This window comes from Macaca fascicularis, chromosome 4, assembly GCF_037993035.2.
Source record: "Macaca fascicularis isolate 582-1 chromosome 4, T2T-MFA8v1.1".
NCBI lineage: Eukaryota > Metazoa > Chordata > Mammalia > Primates > Cercopithecidae > Macaca > Macaca fascicularis.
Window position 1 is genome coordinate 99,687,899 of NC_088378.1, and position 25,974 is coordinate 99,713,872.

The 25,974-nt window shown below is 37.4% G+C and overlaps 1 protein-coding gene and 1 long non-coding RNA gene across 10 annotated transcripts in view; one reads left to right on the forward strand and one right to left on the reverse strand.

The window, feature by feature from the left end:
• Positions 1-3,260, reverse strand: part of LOC135970589 (uncharacterized) — a 35,377-nt gene extending 32,117 nt beyond the window's left edge. The window contains exon 1 of the long non-coding RNA XR_010586351.2: positions 3,027-3,260. This is a non-coding gene — a long non-coding RNA (uncharacterized lncRNA). The remainder of the gene's footprint in view (positions 1-3,026) is intronic.
• FILIP1 (filamin A interacting protein 1) overlaps positions 1-25,974 on the forward strand; it is a 311,264-nt gene that overhangs the window by 167,541 nt on the left and 117,749 nt on the right. For all 9 annotated transcript variants that reach the window (XM_074037614.1, XM_074037618.1, XM_005552528.5 and 6 more), the window contains one exon: positions 19,680-19,961. In XM_074037614.1, coding sequence (XP_073893715.1) covers positions 19,680-19,961 — 282 coding nt within the window. The remainder of the gene's footprint in view (positions 1-19,679; positions 19,962-25,974) is intronic.

Sequence of the window (25,974 nt, forward strand, 5' to 3'; positions counted from 1 at the left end):
AACTGGCACAAGACAGGGATGCCCTCTCTCACCACTCCTATTCAACATAGTGTTGGAAGTTCTGGCCAGTGCAATCAGGTAGGACAAAGAAATAAAGGGTATTCAATTAGGAAAAGAGGAAGTCAAATTGTCCCTGTTTGCAGATGACGTGATTGTATATTTAGAAAACCCCATCGTCTCAGCCCTAAATCTCCTTAAGCTGATAAGCAACTTCAGCAAAGTCTCAGGATACAAAATCAATGTGCAAAAATCACAAGCATTCCTGTACACCAATAACAGACAAACAGAGAGCCAAATCATGAGTGAACTCCCATGCACAATTGCTTCAAGGAGAATAAAATACCTAGGAAGCCAACTTACAAGGGATGTGAAGGATCTCTTCAAGGAGAACTACAAACCACTGCTCAATGAAATAAAAGAGGACACAAACAAGTGGAAGAACATTCCATGCTCATGGATAGGAAGAATCAATATTGTGAAAATGGCCATACTGCCCAAGGTAATTTATAGATTCAGTGCCATCCCCATCAAGCTACCAATGACTTTCTTCACAGAACTGGAAAAAACTACTTTAAAGTTCATATGGAACCAAAAAATAGTCTCGTTTGCCAAATCGATCCTAAGTCAAAAGAACAAAGCTGGAGGCATCATGCTACCTGACTTCAAACTATACTACAAGGCTACAGTAACCAAAACAGCATGGTACTGGTACCAAAACAGAGATATAGACCAATGGAACAGAATAGAGCCCTCAGAAATATTACCACACATCTACAACCATCTGATCTTTGACAAACCTGACAAAAACAAGAAATGGGGAAAGGATTATCTATTTAATAAATGGTGCTGGGAAAACTGGCAAGCCATAGGTAGAAAGCTGAAATTGGATCCCTTCCTTACACCTTATACAAAAATTAATTTAAGATGGATTAAAGACTTAAATATTAGAGCTAAAACCATACAAACCCTAGAAGAAAACCTAGGCAATACCATTCAGGACATAGGCATGGGCAAGGACTTCATGTCTAAAACACCAAAAGCAATGGTGACAAAAGCCAAAATTGACAAATGGGATCTAATTAAACTAAAGAACTTCTGCACAGCAAAAGAAACTACCATCAGAGTGAACAGGCAACCTACAGAATGGGAGAAAATTTTTGCAATCTATCCATCTGACAAAGGGCTAATATCCAGAATCTACAAAGAACTCAAACAAATTTACAAGAAAAAAACAAACAACCCTATCAAAAAGTGGGTGAAGGATATGAACAGACACTTCTCAAAAGAAGACATTTATGCGGCCAACAGACACATGAAAAAATGCTCACCATCACTGGCCATCAGAGAAATGCAAATCAAAACCACAATGAGATACCATCTCACACCAGTTAGAATGGCTATCATTAAAAAGTCAGGAAACAACAGGTGCTGGAGAGGATGTGGAGAAATAGGAACCCTTTTACACTGTTGGTGGAACTGTAAACTAGTTCAACCATTGTGGAAAACAGTGTGGCGATTCCTCAAGGTTCTACAACTAGAAATACCATTTGACCCAGCCATCCCATTACTGGGTATATACCCAAAGTATTATAAATCATGCTGCTATAAAGACACATGCACACATATGTTTATTGCGGCACTATTCACAACAGCAAAGACCTGGAACCAACCCAGATGTCCATCAGTGATAGAATGGATTAAGAAAATGTGGCACATATACACCATGGAATATTATGCAACCATAAAAAAGGATGAGCTCATGTCCTTTGTAGGGACATGGATGCAGCTGGAAACCATCATTCTGAGCAAACTATCGCAAGGACAGAAAACCAAACACCGCATGTTCTCACTTATACGTGGGAATTGAACAATGAGAACACTTGGACACAGGAAGGGGAACATCACACACTGGGGGCTGCCTTGGGTGGGGGGAGGGTGGAGAGGGGAGGGATAGCATTAGGAGATATACCTAATGTAAATGACGAGTTAACAGGTGCAGCACACCAACACGGCACATGTATACATATGTAACAAATCTGCATGTTGTGCCCACATACCCTAGAACTTAAAGCATTATAAATAAATAAATAAATAAAAATAATAATAAATAAAAATCTAAAAAAAAAATTCACTCTCTTTGAACCACTGTGGATGAAACCTATATGACCTTGCATAGTTACATTTTTGCAGAATTGGCTTTGTGAAAGAAATATCAATTTATTTTTTGAATAAACTAGAATAAACATTGACTTGGAAATAACTCATTCACCCAATCAGCTAGCACAGGCAAAAATCTTCCTAATTTCTCCAGCTCTCTCTGTGATTTATCTTTTCAATGGGAACAATTTTGTTACACTGTGAGGTCCATGCTGACACAAATCATCTACAATTCCTTCCTTTACCAAGGGCCTGGACCTTTGAAATCACTCAGTAACAAGAAAACAATAAAGTAGATCCTGAAAATAATTTGAAAAAAATAAAGTAGATCCTGAAAATAATTTCATAGGTAACATTTACATTAAGCCTGTCTTCAAACTTAGTTTTGAATGTAAATTCTAAAGTGACAAAGAAAGATTTACTCTAAAATTAGCTTTTTAATGATACATTCATATGTAGGGTATGGTATTTATAAATATGCAAGTGACAACTATTTAATAAAAACAGTTGGACTATTTTGGTAAGACTGAAACGGTGTATCAAATACAGGGTATCAATAGTTTGCAATCTAAGTGAAATGTATGGAGAAATAGAAAACCTCTAAGTCTTTAGTCCTGGCTAGGATTTTTGTTCAAGCAGAATCCTGCTATTTATAATCCTTAGAAGAGAAACTTTTTTTTACACAATTCATGTATGTCAATATCTTTTGCATAGGGTACTATAAGAGATTTTTTAAAACACATTCCTCTTATCTTCTGAGGTTTTGATTTGTTTTCTTTCATATTTCTTCTTATCCTCCCACTAGTCTTTGTGCATATTCCCTTGGAGCAGAAGTGTAGAAAGGACAGAGGGGTGTTTAGGTCTCTTACCTCAGTTGGCCCAGGAGTCCAATACTGCAGCCTCCTTCTCTGCTTAGGACAGCTGGCTGTGCCTGGTGTGGGGGAAGTCCTTTGTTCATTGGCTACGCTACACCCTCACTCTGGTTTGTCAGCTGTCTGGCAAATCTTTGTCCTTGGCCACAAGTGTCATTAGATGACAGCATATGAACGACTCAAGGCAAACACACCAGCACTCCTAGAAAAGCAGTTCTCAATTTGTGTTCTGTGGATGGTGAGTCATGCTAGTATACTAAGAACAGGGGTGAACAGAAAACACGGGGAAGAAGGGTAAAGGACACCCTCCCTGGTTCAAATTTGGAAAATACGAACTCTGGGCATTTTTGTTGGCTTGAATGGCAGCTGATGAAAATAAAGTGTCAACAAAATAAGAAGATAGTATTAAATTACTGGGAAAGTATTTTTTCTCATGCCTACATGAGAAACAGACTTTACTATTTATGTACATCTTAAATTTTAGACATTAAAAATTACAGGAATGTAGCCAAAATTTAAAATAACCTGTGTTTTGTACTTTCTTGATGTGTAACTATAGAACATTTCCTTGACCTTCCTCTGCCCTCATGCTTAGTATTTAGTTACCATGGCTACCGCCAAGGCTCACTTTTTTTTTTTTCTGATGTGAATGGATAACAGTGCCATATGAAGGACAAACTGAAGGCTGAACATGCAAACTCAGAGTGTAGTCTTGTTATAACATGCAACTTTCTTGAGTTAATCTGTTGTGTTTTGCAATATACATACTTATTATTTTGCTACACTTGTCCTCCATTTTGAACTTTTCCTCCTAGGTTCACATCAAACCACAAGACAGCAATCTGTTTTTGTGCTTTTCCCTTGGCCCGCAGAGAGCTTACTTCCCTGCTTAAGGACCAACAGGCATACCATCAGCTGGGAAATGCTCAATCCTCAAAACCTGCACCTCTGTCCTAATCCACAGCCATTTGTCTTTGCATGTTTCTAATTTCTTATGATCTTAGCAGTTATTCAGGATTAGGTCTAGTTAATCCTCAGATATGAGACCACTACTAACGCATGTCCCAAACTTTCTTTTATTTTTGTAATTTGTTTAAATGTCTGTTTTGTAGACCAGTTTTCGCAAGAGAAGTCATTGGGGTGTGAGCTGTTATTATATATATATTTATGATGTCTATTATACTATATACATATAATATTTGTTATAATTATTTCATTTTGTTATTTTTTTCTATTTTTGGATATGATTTATAATACACCTAAAACATAAGGAGAGTAGCATAACACTTATAATTTATAAATACATATACATGTTTTGGGATAAGTGATTAACTTTTTTATTTATCAACTATCAAACAAATTTGAAAACCACTGTGTTAGTCTTTTCTCACACTGCTATAAAGAAGTACCTGAGACTGGGTAATTTATAAACAAAAGAGGCTTAACTGATTCACAGTTCTGCATGTCTAGGGAGGCCTCAGGAAGCTTACAATCATGGCAGAAGAGGAAGCAGGCATGTTTTACATGGCAGCAGGAGAGAGAAGTGAAGGGGGAAGAGCCCCTTATAAAACCATCAGATCTCGTGAGAACTCACTCATTAACATGAGAACAGCATGGGGGAAAATGCCCACATGATCCAATCACCTCCCACCAGGTCTCTCTCTCAACACTTGGGGATTACAATTTAAGATGAGATTTGGGTGGGGGCACAAAGCCAAACCATATCAACCACTCTCTTAGACTGTGACATTCTTGAGGAAAGCAGCATGCTTTATTTTTGTGTGTGTGTCTTTGCATCCGGCATGGTGCTGGTGTGCTTGTTATGCAGTATCGTGGAATACAAAAACAAGTTTGTGGAATGAAATATAACCCATAGTTTTCATGCTGAGAAAGCCTGGGGGTTAATAGTAAAAGATTAGTATCATATTTCCTTGATTTCATTTCTACCTGAACTATTGTAGAACCTTCTCTTCACTTTCTGCCAGGTTAATTTAAGAGGTGGTCCCCAGGGCATGTTCCTTAGGCCTTCCAAACACTGTTATGCTGCCTTTGAAGATTTGTTGATGCCTCTGCTACCTCTGCTGGTTCCAACAGTGACCATTTAGGAGTGCCCCAAATCCACTTCCTGTCTCCTGCATAGCCAGTTCTTACAGAGCCTTTCCTGGTGTGCTTCTGTTTCTATTTACACCTGCTAGGGGCCTCAGCTTTGGCTGCATGCCTGTGGAGGCATCCTGAGGAACACATTCCCTGCTATGCACAACATTCCTTCTCCCCTTGGAAAGTAACATTGACCTTGGATCAAACTTGTAGTTGGAGCACAGCTTCTTCTTGTTGGACAATTCCTCTCCGGGAGGTTTCTTTGACCACCCTACACAAAGAGTTGGCCTCTTGCTTCCACCCATCCGCCTTGCATTTCTGTTTGCCATCCAGGTTTGTCCAGACTGGACCCAAACTCAATTGGTTTTGGAGGATAGGTGGATAATAAACAGTGATGCTGGCAGAGTAGTTGTGTATTAAACCCCTAAGAACTAAAAATTCTCCCTTCCTCTTTTTTTCTAAATTGAAACATGAAACTCTTGGTGTAGCTTTTGTTTTTCCCCTTAGGTACACAGAATAATTTCTCTGTAATAACAAAAAAACATAGTACAAACATAGTCATAAATACATGGCAATTGACTCTTAGTGTCAGCGCTCAAGAGGTAATAGTGAGTAATAAGGATTGTGGTAAACTAGCTAGTAAATGCTCCATGTAAATGGGTAAGCTACTACCCAACTCCAGCTAAATGTAACTATGCAGGACTAAAGGTCAAGTGGTGCCAAATACTCTAACTTTTTCAACAAAATCTAAATAGGTTATTTGTTAAATCTGATACAAAAATGTCTCATTAAACCCACACATACTGAAACCATATCTGCAAAGAAGGTTTGGTCAGTTGGGCATCATTTTGTAATCCACAAGTCTAAACTCTCAAGCAGGGACCCTGCTGGAAAATGAATGATAACGTGACATATAATCCTTTCATGGAAATAATTACAGTTAATATTTTTATCCAACCAAGGCAAATATTTCTAGTTTAACTGTGGGAAGGCAGAGTTGCTGGTTGAAATAGGTAGATATTCAGGGGCTGAGGCTTCTTTGCAATTTTCTGGACCTAACTTAGTCCTACTTTGTCCTAGAGCATTGTTTCTCCATGTGTGGTCCTGGGACTAACAGCATCAGCATCACCTGGAAACTTGTGAGAAATGCAAGTTCTCAGGCCCCACCCCAGTCTCACAAATTCAGAAACTCTGGAGGTGGTGACCAATAATCTGCTAGCAAGCTCTCCAGGGGATTCTGAGATGCACTGAAGCTTGAGCACCACTGCCCTAGGCTTTTAGAGGGAGCTTTTCCACTTGCAATATGCTCCTGGGGCCCTGCAGGCTGGTATAGTCTTGGTACTCCTGCTCCTCCACCCTCAACACCGGGTTTTAGGAGCAATGATATGCCTGATATGTGAACCATGGGTTCAGCTTGGCTTTCCAAGAAAGGAATATTGGACTGAGGAGGCTGGCACTTAGCAAAGAAAGGGAGATTTGGGAATTAAGTATGTTCAAAGGGAAGAGGAGGAAAAAGATATTCTGCAGTATTCTTCTTCTCCTCCCTCTGCCAGGGCTTATTTCACAAAGAAGAATAAGCTATTGATATGATTTAAAGAAAGACCTTCCTCACTCTTCCTTCAACCCACCCTCTTTAAAAATGGCTACTTCTATTTTAATTTCAATCAAAGATCCTCTAGTGTTAACAAACAAAGACACTGAGGAATATACAGTTACAATAGTCATGGTGCTATGTGATTTAAATTTAACCAACTTGATTTCTCAGCACCATTCTGTGATTCTGGAAGAGTGAGAGTTCAAAAGGATATGAGGGGTCATATTTGGGCTTGGGGCACATTTCGAGGAAGTGAGGGGTAGAGAGACCTCTTCAAAAGCAGAATATCATTGGGATTTCATTTTAAAATTTTAGGAAAAGCATAGAAGAGGAGCACAGATGGGAAAATAAGAAATGGGTCTAAAGGAAGGCGGTGGGGAGGGGCAGAGAGAGAGAGGCAATGGATAGCTTTGGGGCAGAGTACTCCTGGACCATTCCCTCTTCCTGAGAGGTCCTCACCAACCTCCTCTGAGAGGAGCTGTAGAGTCATTTCATTGTTGGAAAGACTGAAACTCTGGCCGCCTCCAGGCCCCATATGAGTCTTACTTCTTTCTTTTCTTTTTCAAAGTCAGAGAAAGAAGAATAGTGATGAGACTTAAAGGAAAATTTCTTTGCATGCATAGCCTGAAAGTCCTATACTACTTTATAGTTTATAAAACCGTAACCAGTATCATATTTCAAAGTCAAGATACATGTAAAACTCAGGGGCACAAGTCTAATAATTTATTTTTTATGACTGAATTCAACTTTGCTCTTTATTTACCTGTCCTGTACTCCTTCCTTGCAATCCTTGCCAGAGGTAGAGAACTTAACCTATATATTTTCTGGTAAAATTTTATCTGGTGATTATTTTGTTGTTGTTACATTCAATAGGTATAAGTCAATCCTAGACCAAATCAAAATTCCATTACCGTCTTTCCTTTGCCTTCTCCCAAGCTCTCCTCCTCTATATCTTGGGGTATCACACAAACACTGAGCATCAGTGTTAGGGAGTAGGAGGGAAGTTTACTAGCATGGTAGTCTGGTGGAAGTAGTGGGGGAAGCACATTCAGTATCTAGTTTAGACTGCTTTCCCTGCTGCCATCAGGACTGGTTACATAATTTGGGCGGTCCCATGCAAAATAAAAATGTGGGGCTGCTTGTTCAAAAATAAGAATTTCAAGATAGCTACAGCAGAGCATTAAACTGAGTGCAAGGCCCTGTGTAACTGTAATGGGTCAAATGCCTGTGAAACCCATCCTGCCTGTATTATCTGCTGTCATCTCTCAGCTTGGCCTCTGTTGAAGTAGTGCCTATGGTTCTTTCTTGTAAAATGCCCCTATTTCTACTGCTGTCTTGGAATCCCACCATAATTCACATAAAGGCTGCAGAGTCCTTCAAACGTAGCTGTGCCTTCCATTTCAGCCCCAGTTTGGGTGATCTGCTTGAAGCTGTCTGCCTTGGTGGCTCTCCTGTTAGCGTATCAGCTGCCTCTCCAAGCTACCTTCCACCTTTGTTGAGCACATGGCCACTTCTGTATCTCCTCTATATACTTAGTGGGCATTCATCACTATCACCTCCTTTCTACAGTCACATATAGCTAGAACTGTATTTCCTGTCTGCATATCCCATGGCATGGCTAATGTCAGCGGAATCCTACTCTCAAATTTTAGCCATGAAACAGAATGTCAGGTTCTTCCACTTCAGATTCCTCAAACTTTGTGGGAGAACCCTTTTATCTTCATGTCCTCCTTCAGTTTATCTGGAAGAGAAGAAGTGGCACTTTTTTTTTTAACTAGAGGACAGAATGAGGAGTGGCAGAAACCATTTCTATTTCTCCCAGATTAAATACACTCATCATTTTTGTCACATAGTCGCGATCAGGGTTGGCAAACTAAGAGCTAAGAGTCAACTCCAGCCACACCCATTCATGTATGTATTGTTTGTTTCTGCTTTTGTGCTATAGTGATACAGTTGAATAGATGCAACAGAGACCATATGGCCTGCAAAGCCTGAAATATTTAATGTTTACCTCTTAAAGAAAACGTTTGCCAACCCCTGTGCTAGATGCTCACAGTTGAAAGTAAAGTAGTTTTGTCCCTGGTGCTACCTATATGAGGATATTGAGAGGCATTTGATGATTCCAGTAGTTAATCTACCATTGGTTAATGCTTCTTGCCTTAATATTTCTATATTTTCACATACATATGGAGAGTAGAACAGGCATTATGATTTCACATACATACACTGTGGGTAGTACATCCAATGCTTTATTGTTGTCATTTTACAAATGAGGACATTGTGGGTTGGAGAGTTAAGTAATTTGTCCAGCATTACAGAATAAGTGTGTGGGGTTAGGGATGCAGCTCCTTTGATTCCTTGGGGTTAATGGCAAACATCTCTAGAAGGATTCAGCATGTTAAGGAAACAAATGCTAAGGATGTTGACGTATGAGGTGATGAGACACCTTAAGGTCCAATGTGGAGTTGGGTGTGTTGCTGAGGTAGGGTGGCTGGAGGGTAGAGAAGATAGTAGTCTAAGGGCCATATGTATTTGAAAAAATTATTCCAAAAGGCGATGACTCATTTTCTTATATACTTCCTGCCCACACTGAGTCTGAAACTTCTGCATTGTGGCATGACATTTTAGATAAAATAAATTTCTAGTGTACTTTAATTAGTTCATCACAAAGCTCTTGAAGTTTATGGCTCTTGCCAGCCTTTGCATTCACATAGCAACTAAGTTTATGCTGATTGTTTGACAGTATTCAGAGTCTCTTAACACAGTATCAGAGTGATAAACATCTTTAAACATCAAATAAACATCTTTGACAATCATGTAGTTTCAGTTGCATTCACAGGATGTGTTTTAATAGAAATAATTTTTATATTTCTCCTTTCTTGGTTTATGTAGTAGCTATGCCTGTTTTCAATTTAGGCTCTATATGCTTTGATCTAATCTAAGACAAGGGATCTCAGGGCCAATTAGAAGAGACAGAAGTCAGGAGGACTTCAAAAAAGACACAACTTGACTTCATACATTACAACTGATTTTAAGTTATTCTTTTATGTTTTGAAATGCTCTAGGGATTTGAAAGTAAAGGCATTTAAAGGATACCTGAATACAGTTGAAGTGTGTGCAGGCAATTAGAACACATGAAGTCATCAGCAGCCCACAGATGGGGTGATCTGTGCCGTATCTCATTTTTTTTCTTTGTCAGCATAAAGCAATGATATCATCCAAATCACAGCATGTCTTTCACCCTGTGGAGGTTAACTTGTTTTATGAACATTGACCATCAATTGGGATTTGCCTCACCTTTCTGGAAAATGCAATAAAGTTGAGAATATTTGCTATATAAAGACAAACATTTTTCCATCAGGAAATTTTGTATGGTTGGCTTAATAGAATAATTAATCCACAGACTAGATTTTTTAAAAATTCAGTTACTTTCAAAAAACAGTTCTACTCATCAAGTTGTCATAAAATTGTTCTGTTTCTGTTTCTGGAGTCTTAGTGACTTTTCCAATCCAAGAAGTTAAAAGTCAAGACTGTGAGGGCAAAGTTACCCTTCAGCTCCTTTGAAAACCTCAAGTATTGAGGAGTAGAAAGACAGTGTGAGGAAGAAGTGAGGGAAGAGAATGCAGTCTTAGTAGAAAGAGTTATTGCACAAATAAGAGAAAAATTTTATTGAAATAGTGGGATTCTTTATCATTTATTATTGTTTGAGACTTCTTGGGGGATGCTATGCCCTGTGACTAAACTTATTTCAGCCCATGACAAGGTGGCTATAAATGCATTTGTATTGCAGTATTCTTGATGTGATGGCAAAAGCTTCCATTCAGACTTCTTGCACATGGAGAATCCAAACAGACCTGTGTTCTAGCTCAGGCTTTCCCAGGTGCTGGCCATATTGTTTGGGCAAATGGCTACAACTAGCTAAGCCTTACTTTCCTTATAAGAAGTATGATTATAGTACTTGCTTTACCAGGCTGTTATCAGTGTGTCAGGAAATGTTTGGTGCAAAAGTAATTGTGGTTTCAGACCATGAATTTTAAATCATTAAAACTAAACCAAACACATCTTTATTAATCAAAATAGGAATGATTACAATCAATACATTTTTGCCAATGAGAAATAAGTTTGTTTAATCCTGTAGCATAAACATCCATGCTTCAGGATTCGATGAACTCTTGGAAAGCATTTTCTGGATCCTGCTGGTTGTGGAAGTGTTTTCCCTGCAAAAAGTTGTCAAGATGCTTGAAGGAGTAGTAGTAGGTTGGCAAGAGGTCAGGTGAATATAGTGGATGAGGCAAAACTTCGTAGCCCAATTTGATCAACTTTTGAAGAGTTGGTTGTGCAATGTGTGGTCCGGCATTGTTGTGAATAACTGAGCCCTTTCTCTTGACCAAGACCAGCTGCAGGCATTACAGTTTTCGGTGCATCTCATCGATTTGCTGAGCTTATTTCTCAGATGTAATGGTATCTCCGGGATTCGGAAAGCTGTAGTGGTTCAGACAGGCGGCAGACCACCAAACAGTGACCGTGACCTTTTTTTGGCGCAAGTTTGGCTTTGGCAAGTGCTTTGGAGCTTCTTTTCAGTTCAACCACTGAGCTGGCCGCACTGGTTGTCGTATAAAATCCACTTTTCATTGTGCATCACAATCAGGTCGAGAAATGGTTTATTGTTATTGTGCAGAATAAGAGAAGACAGCACTTCAAAATGACAATTTTTTTTATTTTCCCTCAGCTCCAGAGGCACCCACTTATCAAGCTTTTTCACCTTTCCAATTTGCTTCAAATGCTGAACAAGGTAGAATGGTAGAGGTTGAGTTCTTCAGCAACTTCTCGTGTAGTTGTAAAAGAATCAGCTTTGATAATTGCTCTCAATTGGTCATTGTTAACTGATAGCCAGCCACTGTGCTCCTCTTCTTCAAGGCTCTCATCTGCTTTGAAAACTTATTGAACTACCACTGCATTGTATGTTTGTTAGCAGTTCCTGGAACAAATGTGTTGTTGATGTTGCCAGTTGTCTCTGTTGCTTTACTACCCATTTTGAACTTGAACAAGAAAATCCCTCAAATTTGCTTTTTCTAACGTCATTTCCATAGTCTAAAATAAATAACAAGTAATAATTGATTACCAAAAGAGCAAGAAATATACATTAAAATGATGTATAACATAAACACATTTATTTAAGAATGTATTCCAATATCAAATGGCAAATTTCAACAATGCAAAAACCGCAGTTACTTTTGCACCAATGTCTATCTGGTGGTTAAGCCACAGCTCAGTGCATCATAAGCTCTTCAGTTAATGTCAGCTATTGTTATTGCAAACAAAGGTAATATTTAAGAATAATTCAGCAGATATAGACTGCTGAGATAATATCTAAGGTACTTGTCTTTCTGGCTATCAATAGGCCTGTTTTGTTAGTGGCAGGAAAATGGCTGATTCTTATTCAATTTTGAGCCTGATGAAACACAGGAAGAAATTCTAGTCCTGGCTAACTAGGAATCTGGTAATTTTCCAGACATTTAGAAACTTTAATTAAACTAAATGGTGACATTCCCTTTTCTTCAGAGGCCAGATGGTACTACTAAAATGTCTGAAGAAAATTATAGTAATCAAGTAGAAAAAGTAAAGGTAAAATTTACCAGAAAACAACTTTCATAATCACTTAAATGTGAGCGTCTTACTCTTTTTGTTTAATCAATGATTATATATCACATGCTATGTCTAGTGGTGATGGTGACATCAGAATTATAATAATAAAGGATTATAAATATAAAAATATTTTAACATGTACTTGAGGTTCAAGCATGAATCACTAATGTTGAAAATGCCAGAAAAAATTATGTCACCACCACTGTAAATAACAGTATATTACTAGATAGTTAAATGCTTTTCTCTTTTATGTAATTGAAAGTAGCCTTTTTCCATGGATTGAAGTAAAAAAGAAAAAAGTTTAAAACCCTGTTATAGACGCTGGAAGTGAGTATAAATAAGTGAAATGTAATACCCACTCTGCAAGATCACAGATCCTGAAGTCATGGGATGTGTTTAGGAAATACTCATGAGACGTGAGTCCTGGTTCCAACTATTCCATTGATCAGCTGTGTAGCCTCAATTTCCTCAGTTGTAGGAGTAGAGGGGCTAGCATGCTAGTTATTTTAGGAAGATAAAGTAGAAACACTATTCTTATGCAAAGTTGTTTGCATTCTAGATGAGTCAACAAGACTAATACCAGGAGCCTTTCAAGAACCACACTAGACAGTATTATTAAGCCCTGAATGGGTGGTACAAACTAGATATGCTACGGGAGCTTAGCAGAAGAAGTCAGTACGAGCTGAAGCAGGGAAGAGAGATGTTGTGGAGGGACAGTGAGGAGGAGTAGCAAGGAAGGGTACTGATGTTTCAGGCTCAGTAACAAGGATATAGTACCAGAAGTTCCAGCCTCAAGTTGGAGGGATCTGGTTGAATGTTGCAGTAACCACCCCGGACTCAAATCTCTTGAGTATTTCCTAAATACATACTATGACTTAAGGATCTGGGACCTGTGTCCTGGTTACCCTGTTGCCCTGTGGAGCCGATACATCCCTTGCTTGAGAGTAACTGGGAAAATTCGAACTTTGCATCTCTTTTACTTTCTACTGTGCCAGCATTTAGGTGCCCAAGTACGTACCCACTCATCTATCCACTTTCGATTCTCCAAAATTGTGTTGACATCTCTCATCCTCATCTGCTGTCATTTATACTCCTATTTTCTCTGTCATCTTTTGTTTCTTTGTTTTTATTTTAGTGTGTTTCAGGAGAGAGTGGAAATAAATGCAAGTTTTAATTCACCATGTTTATCCCAAAGTGTGCATGTTACTATCATGAACATTTTATTATTTTAGTGTTAGAAATCTCTCCAAATATTGCTAATTGCTTTTGGCACCTGTTAACAACAAGTGTATCTAAATATTTCTTTCTCTCTAATTATATTTTATCCAGTTATTTTAATTGGAAGCAATGAGTTCTATAAACCTATATTCTAATATGTAAAATGTTATAAATTCAAACCATCAAATGATATTTATCAATTGGTATTTCGATGATTTGAAGAAGTCTTATTAAATATCCTTAAAGAGATTATGTTTGGGGCAATAACATCAATATAAGCAAGTGTGAAAAGCACCAAGTAATATAAAGAACAAGCGAGTGTACAAAATTAACCAGGAAGGAGAAATGGCACATATTGGAATAGTCAGAGGAGGCGTGAAGAGTACAAGGGAAGAATAGGCCATTTTAGGAAAGAAATTCATGAGCGAAGATATAAAAATAAAATATACCAGACATAATTTCTAATCAGTGACTAAACAAACATGATAAATGTATGGGAGACATTGAAAGGTAAGACTGGAAATACAATTTTTTGGGAAGTGGAGGATCTTGAATACTAGATCATGGCTAGTGGAATGGAAAGTAAAGGATAGCAACAGGACACATTATGATAGAAGAGTCCATCAATTTGGGGATTTTAATTAAAATGTTGTTAAGAAAGGTTACCATGTATTACCATTCAAAGTTTAAAACTCAAATTGTACATTCTTTTAGACTCTATGCTAATTTTAAAAGATTTCTTATTTCATGGCAGTTCCCTGATCTATTCTCTTGTTATTTTTTGTCTTTTTTTTTTTTCTGGAAACTTTTCTGGGCCTGCTGGTATTGTTCTTGAAGGATATTAAACAGAACGTCATAAAATATTTCACCATAGTTTTAAGCTGGAGTAGAATAATATTTTTCTATTTGCCACAGTTATAATATTTTCCTTGGCCTTTTGAGGACAACATCACTGCAGTGACTCCAAGAGAATCCCTTTCTCTGAACTCTAACATTTTGTGAAATTACTTACAGGAATTTTCAATTTGTCTGCATAGATCTACCCTAATAGAATAAAAAATACTTTAAGTGAAAACCTTAGTTATCTTTTAGGATTTAATAAATGTAGGTAATGAGAAGTAAAACAAATATATAACATGGCTTGTTGCATAAATAGGATGAAGAGAAGAAAGGAAAATTTAGAGGCAAACTTGGGAACATTTCTGAGCAATATACACTATAGAATATGTGATAACCTCATGAGAAATATTTGAACATTTCATGAGTTGGGATATTTATATGCAGATTTAACCAATAAGATAACGCACACGGGAAGTAATCTGGCATTGATAGGGAATAAACTAGTTGATTTAATTGATCTTTTGCATCTGAAAATTCACTGATGACATAAAACTAGAACAGATGTTTTCTTTTTGAGTTTTGGGTGCTTTGGGTATTGTCGTTTATGTGTAAGAGAAAGAGTCAGGACAGTTCTGTGGTAATGTTCTGGAAGCTCCACTTGCAGCAGGCCTTTTGCCAGGCCACCTTGTAAAATCTCGGCTTTTCTGTAATTATGTACTTTCCTTTTTTACTATGATAATTTTTCCTCATAATTCTATGAAGTAATTTTAAAATAGAAATTAAATATATAAAATTATTATGGCATCTCATTCTATGCACTAGGTAGGTTCTTGAAAATATATTTAGATAAAATACAACCGGGAACAGATAGGGGTTGGATACCTGAGAAGCATAGCAAAGATGCCAAAACCGAATTTATACAGAAAAGAAGTTTTTGTTGGTGGTGGGGTGGGGAGTATTTTGACCAATGTTGAATCATAACAGGAAAATATAAATCTGGAAAGGAACAAGAGCAAAGGTGAGAGTGCTAGGGAGAAAATTCAAGGTCAGGATTTGTAAGAGCTAAGGAAGTCTGGGAACTAGAATTTCCGTAGACATTTTTTCTTTTCCTTTTTTTTCTTTTCCTGTTCAAATGCTCTAGAAATACTTGGTAGTTCAGCATAAATGACTAAAAAGCTTTACATTTTCTGATTCCTGTGATATTTTTCATCTGACAGTATGCTCTGGCATTGCCCAATTAATGGGAGGCTGCAGGGGGCAGGGAGGCGCAGATGAAAGGGAGAGAGGACTGTGGATAAAAGAGGGAGGTTCAGAATAACATTTGATCTTTCTTTTCTTCGTACTGTAGTTAGCAAATTCCATGTAAATTATTGTTGACTACTATGAAAGGAAAAGTAAGTATATTTTATGAACTATGTTAAGATAATTTGCTTATCAAAGAGAAGCATCTGTGCCCCAGTTGACACTGATTTTTTTTTAAAAGGGTTATAAAACCTGATATGAATCTTCAGTTTATTTATATATTTTTCTTGGGGAGAACTTTTTTTTAAAGGATATACACTGGGATGATTCGAAGGCCTTCTTGGCTTCTTTCAGAAAATGTTATCTACACGTCTTAAACTTGCAGCCATGCAATCAACTATTAAGAAGCCTAAGGAGTTCTGGATGCCTTTTCTGTTACCTGCCTGCTACCCTTGTAAGCACAATAGGCAGGATTTGGCCAACACTGATGATGTGTTTACTGTTGTTCAGCTCCAGGGCTTTTAACACAATAAGTCTGTAATTGTTCCTGTTCAGACTTTACATCCTGTTTTCATAACTGTACCCTTAATAATTGACCAGATTGCTTCTCAGGAAGACTTTTGAATGATTCATCATCTTAGAAGTTCTGCAGAAGGTTAATTATTTCAGAAAACATAGTATTGCTTAGTAACCTAATTTAAATTGCTATGCGAGTGTTGCAAGAGTGTCTTTGGAGGAAGACATATACGTGGATTTCTCAAATTTTGTTATGTGAAGTGAGAAAACTTCTTAGCATTTGTAGCTTTTTCTCTTTTTTTGAGATGGAGTCTTGCTCTGTCACTTAGGCTGGAGTGCAGTGGCGTGATCTCTGCTCACTACAACCTCTGCCTCCCAGGTTCAAGTGATTCTCCTGCCTCAGTCTCCCTAGTAGCTGAGATTACAGGTGCACTCCACCATGCCCAGCTAATTTTTGTATTTTTAGTAGAGATGGGGTTTTGCTATGTTGGCCAGGCTGGTTTCGATCCCCTGACCTCAGGTAATCCACCCGCTTTGGCTTCCCAAAGTTCTGGGATTACACACACGCCACCGCGCCTGGCCTCTAACTTTTTCTTGATCCCCTGATTTATCAGGGTTCGCCCCTCTTCCAATTAGCATATGTTTAAGAACTTAGAGGAAAGCTGCAAGGAAAGCTGTATAGTGGGGTAGTATTTCATGTCCAACCTGAGTTCAAATTCTAGTTTTTCTATCCACTAGGAGTAACTGTGATCCAGGAGAAGATATTTAATTTATTTAAACCTCAGTAGCTTCATCTATAAACCTGAGAGAAATAGCACCTACTTCACAGGGTTGATGTAAATATTAAACATGGTGCTGAATGAAAAATGCTTCCTATACTGTGTAACACTTAAGAAGCAGTAAGTGAGAGCTATTAAAAATATGAAGAATATAAATGTCACTAAATGAGACACATGCAAGTCCATTATTGCTTGGGTGTTTTCTCCCTCCAAAATAGAATAAAGCATTTTTAAAGTGTACATTATTTATAACAGACTTAGTTATTCTACTGAGAAATTATGTGTATCTTCGCATAGATGCTAATTCCTTGCTAAAACATTCTTGATTCATTTGTTATTGCTGAGTACTTTTGTATTCCTGACATAGTACAGGTGCTGATTGCTGACTTTATTGTGAAGATAGATAGAAGACCTCGTTTAACTAACCGAGAAAGGACTAAAAATCTTTATGTTCATGCCAAAGGAAAAGTAATTAATGTGAAATTTCAATATCACAAAAGAAAAATATTTGTTAAGACAAAATTAACATCATGGGTCTACCACATGAGATTTTCCATCAGCCAAAGTGAATTAATGTGGAAGGGAATAGGAAACTTAAGCTTCTTAAATGAATAATGATATAAAATAATTACATAATTCTAAAATGGGTAGATTTTTTTGTGTAAAAGTCGTTAATATAATACTATAATAAACTTTATTTTAAAACATTAATTTCAGACTGAAATTTTTAGAAAGAACTAAATATAAAATTGGTACTAATAGACTATTTTCTGTATGTTTGCAGATATAATTGTGATTGAGTAAATACATGTAACATAATACAATCAGATTTAAATACTGTGTAAGATTAAGCACTTCCTGTGCTTTGGGAACTATTGTCTGGGATTTCTATTAACTCATGATTTAATTTAAATTAAAGTTGTCAAATCAATATTTGATATGCCATCTCAAAGAGCTTTAAGATCTTATAGAGAAAATTATTTCAGGTAAAAGGAATTCACATGTGGTATGAAGTCGTACAGAATCACAATTCAGTTTGGGAAGTCCATGTGTCTTAGTTGTGAGCGATAACAGGTCATGAGTTAAATTTGAAACTCTTTATTCATCACATCTTTTTTTTTTTTGGATTGGGGCTTTAGTCAGCCCATTCTGCCCACAAATAAGCTGTGATAAAATACAGTAGGTTTGTTCCAAAGTGCTCTGGCTTCCATTACAAAGAAACTTCTATTCTTTGTTGACTAGGGAAACCCAAAAGATACTCTAAAATTGGGAACTAATCATTGAGTGAACCAGAAAACAGGGTGCTAGTGTCAAGAAACATTCCTTTGGTTTATATTGTTAAAAGCTGGGGTGCTGTAGAAAGTTCACACATACATAAAGGGGTCCATTTGCTTACAAGTTCAATTTTTTAAAAAAGAGCATTAATGTAGATTTCAAGATTCATTGGAAGAATTGGATATTCACTATCTGAAAGGAAACATCACCCTGTGTTAATTTTTGTGTTACAAACCTAATGTTTTTTAAAAATCTTTCCTTAGTTTCTTAAGTATGGTTGGGTCCATAAAGGAAATTTACTTTCAGATAACTAAGTCCTTGTATTTTATCTGGAATGAATGATGAAAATCTTTTTGCTTAGCTATTCATGGTAAGGGCTATTTATACTGTGAGTTTTTAAATAAGCTCATGACATAATCTACTATATTTAAGGGTTTAGGCAAAATTTGAAATACACCCCCCAGGATATTAGAGCTCTCTTCACAGCACTTTGAGACCTAGCCTGTGAGTTCAGTGTGTTTGTTTGTAACATACCTGTTGGTAGAATCTTTTTGCTCAGAGACTGACAGAGAAACTATAAAGTATTCCTCATAGAATGACTTGAATGTGCTTCTCATAGGACAAGTTAATATCTTAGCTGTTGCTTTGTCTTTTTTCCTTATTTTACCTCAAAATATTGTTTTACATTTTGATTTTGAAATTGATTCATTTTCTCCCAATTCTTTGTGCTCTTATTACTGTAAATGACCTTAAAAGACCTGATTTTTAAATAGAGGCTATGGGAAAATAGAATTGCATATCACTGAAAATGACACCACCCTCCTCTTCCCTTTGCTTTTCCCTTATCCTCTGTCCATTTTAAGCCCCTACCCTATGCGGACTTTTTTTTTTCCCCCTGTGACATCCAACTGGTTCCTAACAGGGTTTCAGGTCTGAATTTGCTGATAAATAAATAAACTTTTTATTTTATCTTAGAACTGTTTTTATTTATTTTTATTTTATTTTAGAACAGTTTTTTTTTATTGATTTTTATTTTATTTTAGAACAGTTTTAGATTCATAACATTATTACAAAGCTAATACGCATATGCCCTACACCCAGTTTCCTCTATAGTTAACATTCTCCATTAGGATAGTATAGTACATTCGTTACAATTAATGAACCAATATTGATATATTATTATGGGGGTTATGTGACAGCAATATGACTTAGCACTATTGATATTGACCTTGATCATTTGGCTTGAGGGGTTTTTCAGGTTAAAATCTCACTTTTATTTTTTCTGAAGACCATCAAAGGGGTTTCCTGGAAATTTTAATGACATATTAATTTGATTTTTCATTGTTGGTGATGTGGTAAAGCTGCTATAAGTCTCTAAGTATTTCGGCAAAAATAATTTTGATGGTGGTAAAGAACATCTTATCTTTTTTTTATGTGTTGTAGGTGGGAATGAGATCTCGAAACCAAGGTGGTGAAAGTTCATCTGATGGGCATGTCTCCTGTCCCAAGCCCTCCATCATCGGCAATGCTGGTGAAAAAAGTCTCTCAGAAGATGCCAAAAAGAAGAAGAAATCAAATAGGAAGGAGGATGATGTCATGGCCTCAGGAACTGTCAAACGACACCTAAAAACATCTGGAGAAAGTGAACGAAAGACTAAGAAATCCCTGGAGTTATCCAAAGAAGACCTCATCCAACTACTCAGTATAATGGAAGGAGAGTTGCAGGTAGAGTCAAACTTTCCCAACTATTGTGTCTTTGGTTTCTAAGCTATAAAACAAGAGAATGTAAATCTGTTCCTCTCTCTGAATAATGAACTTTATGGGGAAAGGAAATATGTTTCCCTTATTTCTAAATCCCTAGTGCCTGGCACAAGTTTGCACTCAATAAATATTTGTTGAATGAATGCTAAATGAAAAAGTGCTGATTCTAACTTCAAACTTCTCTAGAAACAGAAAATTTCTTCAGTATATGATTTTGGTAATGATTTCATAGAGATCCTTTTGGTCAGTAGGTAATCAGTTAGTTGATCTAATTTAGACATTGACTGTGACTGAAAAATGTAGAAATGCAGTGATTATTAAAATGGAGAGTTCAGGTCAATTGTTACTTTTGCTTTTTTCTAGGAGGTAGAGTGAAAGAGAGAAGGAGAGCTAGAGGCAAATAAGGCTTTGTTTAAACCAGCCTTATTGCCCAGTCTTTTCTTTCTTTTTTTTAACTTTCAGTCTCAATATTCTACAACATCATAGGAATTGAGATGCACAGAAATAAGCAGAGCATTGCATTCATTATGAAGAACCTAATAGTTTCCTAAACATTTTCAAATCTACCATCTTATATGATCACGATAAAAATGTGGGTATCATCTGTATTTTATAAGTGAAGAATCAGAGTCCCAGAAGGATTGAAAGTTTGTCTAGATCTTATCTCAAGCTTCCTGATTCTTCGTCCTATGCTCTTTCCTCCGCCCACCCCCACCAATCTTATTTAGTTGCCATGAGCCAGGTCCCTCCTTCCCATTAAGTCTATGTTTCTAGGGACCCAGGAGGCAGGCAGAAAGTCAGAATTCTTCTGAGTTTCTGAGCCCTGAACAATTATATTTCTGGAAGTAAAGGAACAATATTTTTTTTTGGAGAAGATGACTTAAAGAGTGGAGCTACTGTTTTCATTTTTGTTTTTATTAGTTTCTTAGCTTGCATGAGCCTTTGAAGAAATACTATTAGGTTGGTGCAAAAGTAATTACTTTAACAATTGCATGAAATAAAATCCTTGTTGGCTTATGGGTGCTGTTAGCTTTAGAGAGGTAATTGGCAGCCTACTCTAAACTAGGGTGGGTCACTCTGTTCCTGTTATCATCTGTGTGTGCATACAGATAAGGAAATCCCTGGGGTAAAGAAAAACAAACAACATACAAAACTTAAGTTTAAACAAACATGATTGTGCTTACCATTTACAGACTGAGAGAAATCACATTGGCATTTCACAGCAAAAGATAAAATTTTCTAGAGCAGCCACTGTTACTAAAAATAGCTTCACCACTCCCAGAAATGTGGTTAATGTTTTTGTCTATTAACATTGGTTGTGTACAGAGGCAGAATTACTTCACTTTTAAGCTACCCCCAGCCAAAAGCTATTGACCTGAGTGAAAGGTATAATTTTTGCCTTAGAAACCTTCACAAAACAACATCATTAGTTCACTTTTCTCCATCCATAAAGGCTTTTGTGAAGCCAGTGGCTCTTGCAGACTCTAATTTCTGCATAATGCTGTTATATCATGGTGAACTCTGGAAAGTATTTAAGATTCATGTGGTTTTTATGTTCATAGTGGTGCTAGATAAGGTTTCAGATCCTAGCTATACAAAATATAAACTCACACCTCTGAAATATTAAAGAAATTAGTGAGACAGCTCCAAAGAAATGCATTTTGCTTTCCATTAATCTTTATAAATACAATATACCTACATTACATTATAGATAAATTCTTGAGCAGCTATCAGTAAGTAAAAAGTGCAAGACATCATTTATGTGGGAAACAGTGAAGAGAAGGATAAATGAAGGACCTGCTATTTTAAGGAATTCCCTGGTGAATTCATTTGCAAAGCAGATAATCTATTCCATATATATATATATGCACACACACATATACAAGTCCATATATATAAACATATGTCCTTGTAAATGCAGATTTAACTATGATAGATTTGTTTAAAATGAGAGTGCTCCTATATTTAGAGCTATAGATATATATTCTTGTAGTAGTAGACACTTGTCTTCTAGTAGCATTGTCATGTGGGGGGTGTTGTAGCTAAGAGTGGGAGGGAGTTAACATTAGCAAATGTGAGTGCACTGGTAAAAATGTAGAACTTATCAGCCATCATACTGAACGGGCAAAAGCTGGAAGCATTCCCTTTGAAAACCGGCACAAGACAAGGATGCCCTCTCTCACCAGTCCTATTCAACATAGTATTAGAAGTTCTGGCCAGGGCAATCAAGCAAGAGAAAGAAATAAAAGTATTCAAATAGGAAGAGAGGAAGTCAAATTATCTCTATGTGGAGATAACAAGATCGTATATTTAGAAAACCCCATCATTTCAGCCCAAAAACTCCTTAAACTGATAAGCAACTTCAGCAAAGTCTCAGGATACAAAATCAATGTGCAAAAATCACAAGCATTTCAATATGCCAATAATAGACAGAGAGTCAAATCATGAGCAAACTCCCATTCACAATTGCTACAAGGAGAATAAAATACCTAGGAATACATCTTACAAGAAATGTGAAGGACCTCTTCAAGGAGAACTACAAACCGCTGCTCAAGGAAATAAGAGAGGACACAAACAAATGGAAAAACATTCCATGCTCATGGATAGGAAGAATCAATATCATGAAAATGGCCATATTGCCCAAGGTAATTTATAGATTCAATGCTGTTCCCATCAAACTACCACTGACTTTCTTCACAGAATTAGAAAAAACTACTTTAAATTCCATATGGAACCAAAAAAGAGCCCGTACAGCCAAGACAATCCTAAGCAAAAAGAACAAAGCTGGAGGCATCACGCTACCTGACTTCAAACTATACTACAAGTCTACAGAAACCAAAACATCATGGTACTGGTACCAAAAAAGATATATAGACAATGGAACAGAACAGATGCCTCAGAAATAGCACCACACATCTACAACTATCTGATCTTTGACAAACCTGACAAAAACAATGGGGAAAGGATTCTCTATTTAATAAATGGTGTTGGGAAAACGGGCTAACCATATGCAGAAAACTGAAACTGGACCCCTTCCTTACACCTTATACAAATATTAACTCAAGATGGATTAAAGATTTAAACATAAGACCTAAAACCATAAAAACCCTAGAAGAAAACCTAGGCAATACCATTCAGGACATAGGCATGGGCAAAGACTTCATGACTAAAACACCAAAAGCAATGGCAACAAAAGCCAAAATTGACAAATGGGATCTAATTAAGCTGAAGAGCTTCTTCACAGCAAAAGAAACTATCATCAGCATGAACAGGCAACCTATAGAATGGGAGAAAATTTTTGCAATCTATCCATCTGACAAAGGGCTATTATCCAGAATCTACAAGGAACAAGTTTACAAGAAAAAAGCCAACAACCCCATCAAAAAGTGGGCAAAAGATATAAACAGACACTTTTCAAAAGAAGACATTTATGTGGCCAACAGACATATGATAAATAGCTCATCATCACTGGTCATTTGACAAATGCAAATCAAAACCACAATGAGATACCATCTCACACCAGTTAGAATGGCGATCATTAAAATGTCAGGAAACAAAAGATGCTGGAGAGGATGTGGAGAAATAGGAACACTCTTACACTGTTGGTGGGAGTGTAAATTAGTTCAACCATTGTGGAAAACAGTATGGTGATTCCTCAAGGATCTAGAGTCAGAAGTACCATTTGACCCAGCAATCCCATTAGTGGGTATATACCCAAATGATTATAAGTCATTCTACTGTAAAGACACATGCACACATATGTTTATTGCAGCACTATTCACAATAGCAAAAAAATGGAACCAAAAAAAATAGCAAACTTCGAACCAACCCAAATGCCATCAAAACTAGACTGGATAAAGAAAATGTGGCATATATACACCATGGAATACTAATGCAGCCATAAAAAAGAATGAGTTCACGTCCTTTCCAGGGACATGGATGAAGCTGGAAACCATCATTCTCAGCAAACTAACACAGGAACAGAAAACCAAACACCACATGTTCTCACTCATAAGTGAGAGTTGAACAATGAAAACATATGGGCACAGTGAGGGGAACATCACACACCCGGGCCTGTCAGAGGTTGGGGCGCAAGGGGAGGGATAGCATTAGGAGAAATACCTAATGTAGATGATGGGTTGATGACTGCAGGAAGCCACCATGGCACTTATATACCTATGTAACAAACTTGCATGTTATGCACATATATCCCAGAACTTAAAGTATAATAATAAAAAAAAATCTCAAAAAAAATGTGGAAGGTATGTGCAAGGTTTACCAGACTAGAGATAAGAAAAAAAAAAATCTTTCTGAATGGCTGGTGCTGGGAGGAGAAGCAGAACTATGCCTTATGAAATAAGTTACTCTCAGCTTAGACCTATGGGTCATCTGGCTTGATATGTATGGAGCATTTAGTGAGTAGTCTCCCAGATCTCCAAAGACCACCTATTGCTCTCTCTTTATGGGGTGACTATATATGAGTCAGATGCCCTTACTCTGGAGGTGGTATTCTGAGATTATGATTGCCTGATGGGTACTTCCTTCCTGCTACATAGACAAAATCAACTCACTGATACTGTGGTATTGCAGTAGAAAATGGTTTAACACAAAGCTGGCCAAGTGGAAGGTCTGGAGTTATTACTCAGTCAGTCTCCCTGAGAACTCAGGGGCTAAGGTCTTATGGATAATTTGGTGGGCAAGGGGATAGGGAATAGGTGCTGCTGATTGGTTGAGGGTGGAATTATAGGGGTGTGGAAAACAGTTCTTGTGAGCTGAGTCCACTTCTGGGTGGAGGCCACAGGACCAGTTGAGTCAGGAGTCATGGGTCCAAGTGGGGTCAGTCAGTTGCCAGAATGCAAAAATCTGAAAAATATCTCAAAACACCAATCTTAAGTTCTACAATAGTGGTGTTATCTATAGGAGCAATTGGAGAAGTCACAAATCTTGTGATCTCTGGCCACATGACTCCTGAGCAGTAAGGCATTATAGAAACTCTGCCTACATTCTAGCAGAATTCAGGCCCCTTCTATAATCCTAATTTCATGGTTTTTCATTAGTTATAGGTCCCTGAGCAAGGAAGGGGTTAGTTTTTAGGAGGGATTATTATCATCCTTGCTTCCAAGTTAAACTATAAACTAAATTCTTCCCATGGTTAGCTTGGCCTATACCCAGGAATGAGTGAGGTCACCCTGCTTGTGAGGCTAGAAGCAAGATAGAGTCAGCCATGCAAGAGTCCTCTCACTGTCATAATCTTTGCAAAGGAGGTTTGAAGCTTCCATAAAATATTAGAACTCTAAGACGCCTTTAAGGTGTCTTATCTACCTCACCTCCTTTATATTACAAATGTGAAACTCACATGCTAGTTTTGTGACTTGCCCAAGGTCGCACAGCAATGTAGAGTTCTAGATCTAAATTTCCTATCTTTCTATTGAATGTCCTTCCCAATATATCACTTACATTCTATGGAGGTTCAAGGGAAGTTGGGCTCCAGGACCTTCCATTTATTCTTGGCCTCCAGAGTTTCTTTAAAGTAGACTCACATTGTAAACTCAGAGGCTGAAGCTATTTTGTGAAAGGATGAAACTTTTCAGGTAAGAGAAATGTAAGGTATTTTTTTTTACACCAGGGAGACAAAAATGGGATCTGAGCCTCAGAGTTTGGTACAACCTAGATGATGAGTAAAATGGCAGCAGGCAGGGGTGCCACAGGGCTATGTGAGCTGGCCACTGCATAACTCTGGGGGGCTTCATATTCACTACTCTAAGGATGGTGTCTTCTGGAGTTGTGCAACAGTGCAGGCTTTGGGGGATCATATCTCCAGGTAGAAAGAAATAGGGTGACACACAAAGAAAACAGCTCATATTTTGGAGAGATAGGACTAAGATCAAGTCTGCCCATAGGAGGTATACCTTAAAAGTGACTTGGGAAAAGGAGGAGATGGAGGTTCCTTCAGGCTTGTCATGCCAGTTTTCTCCTT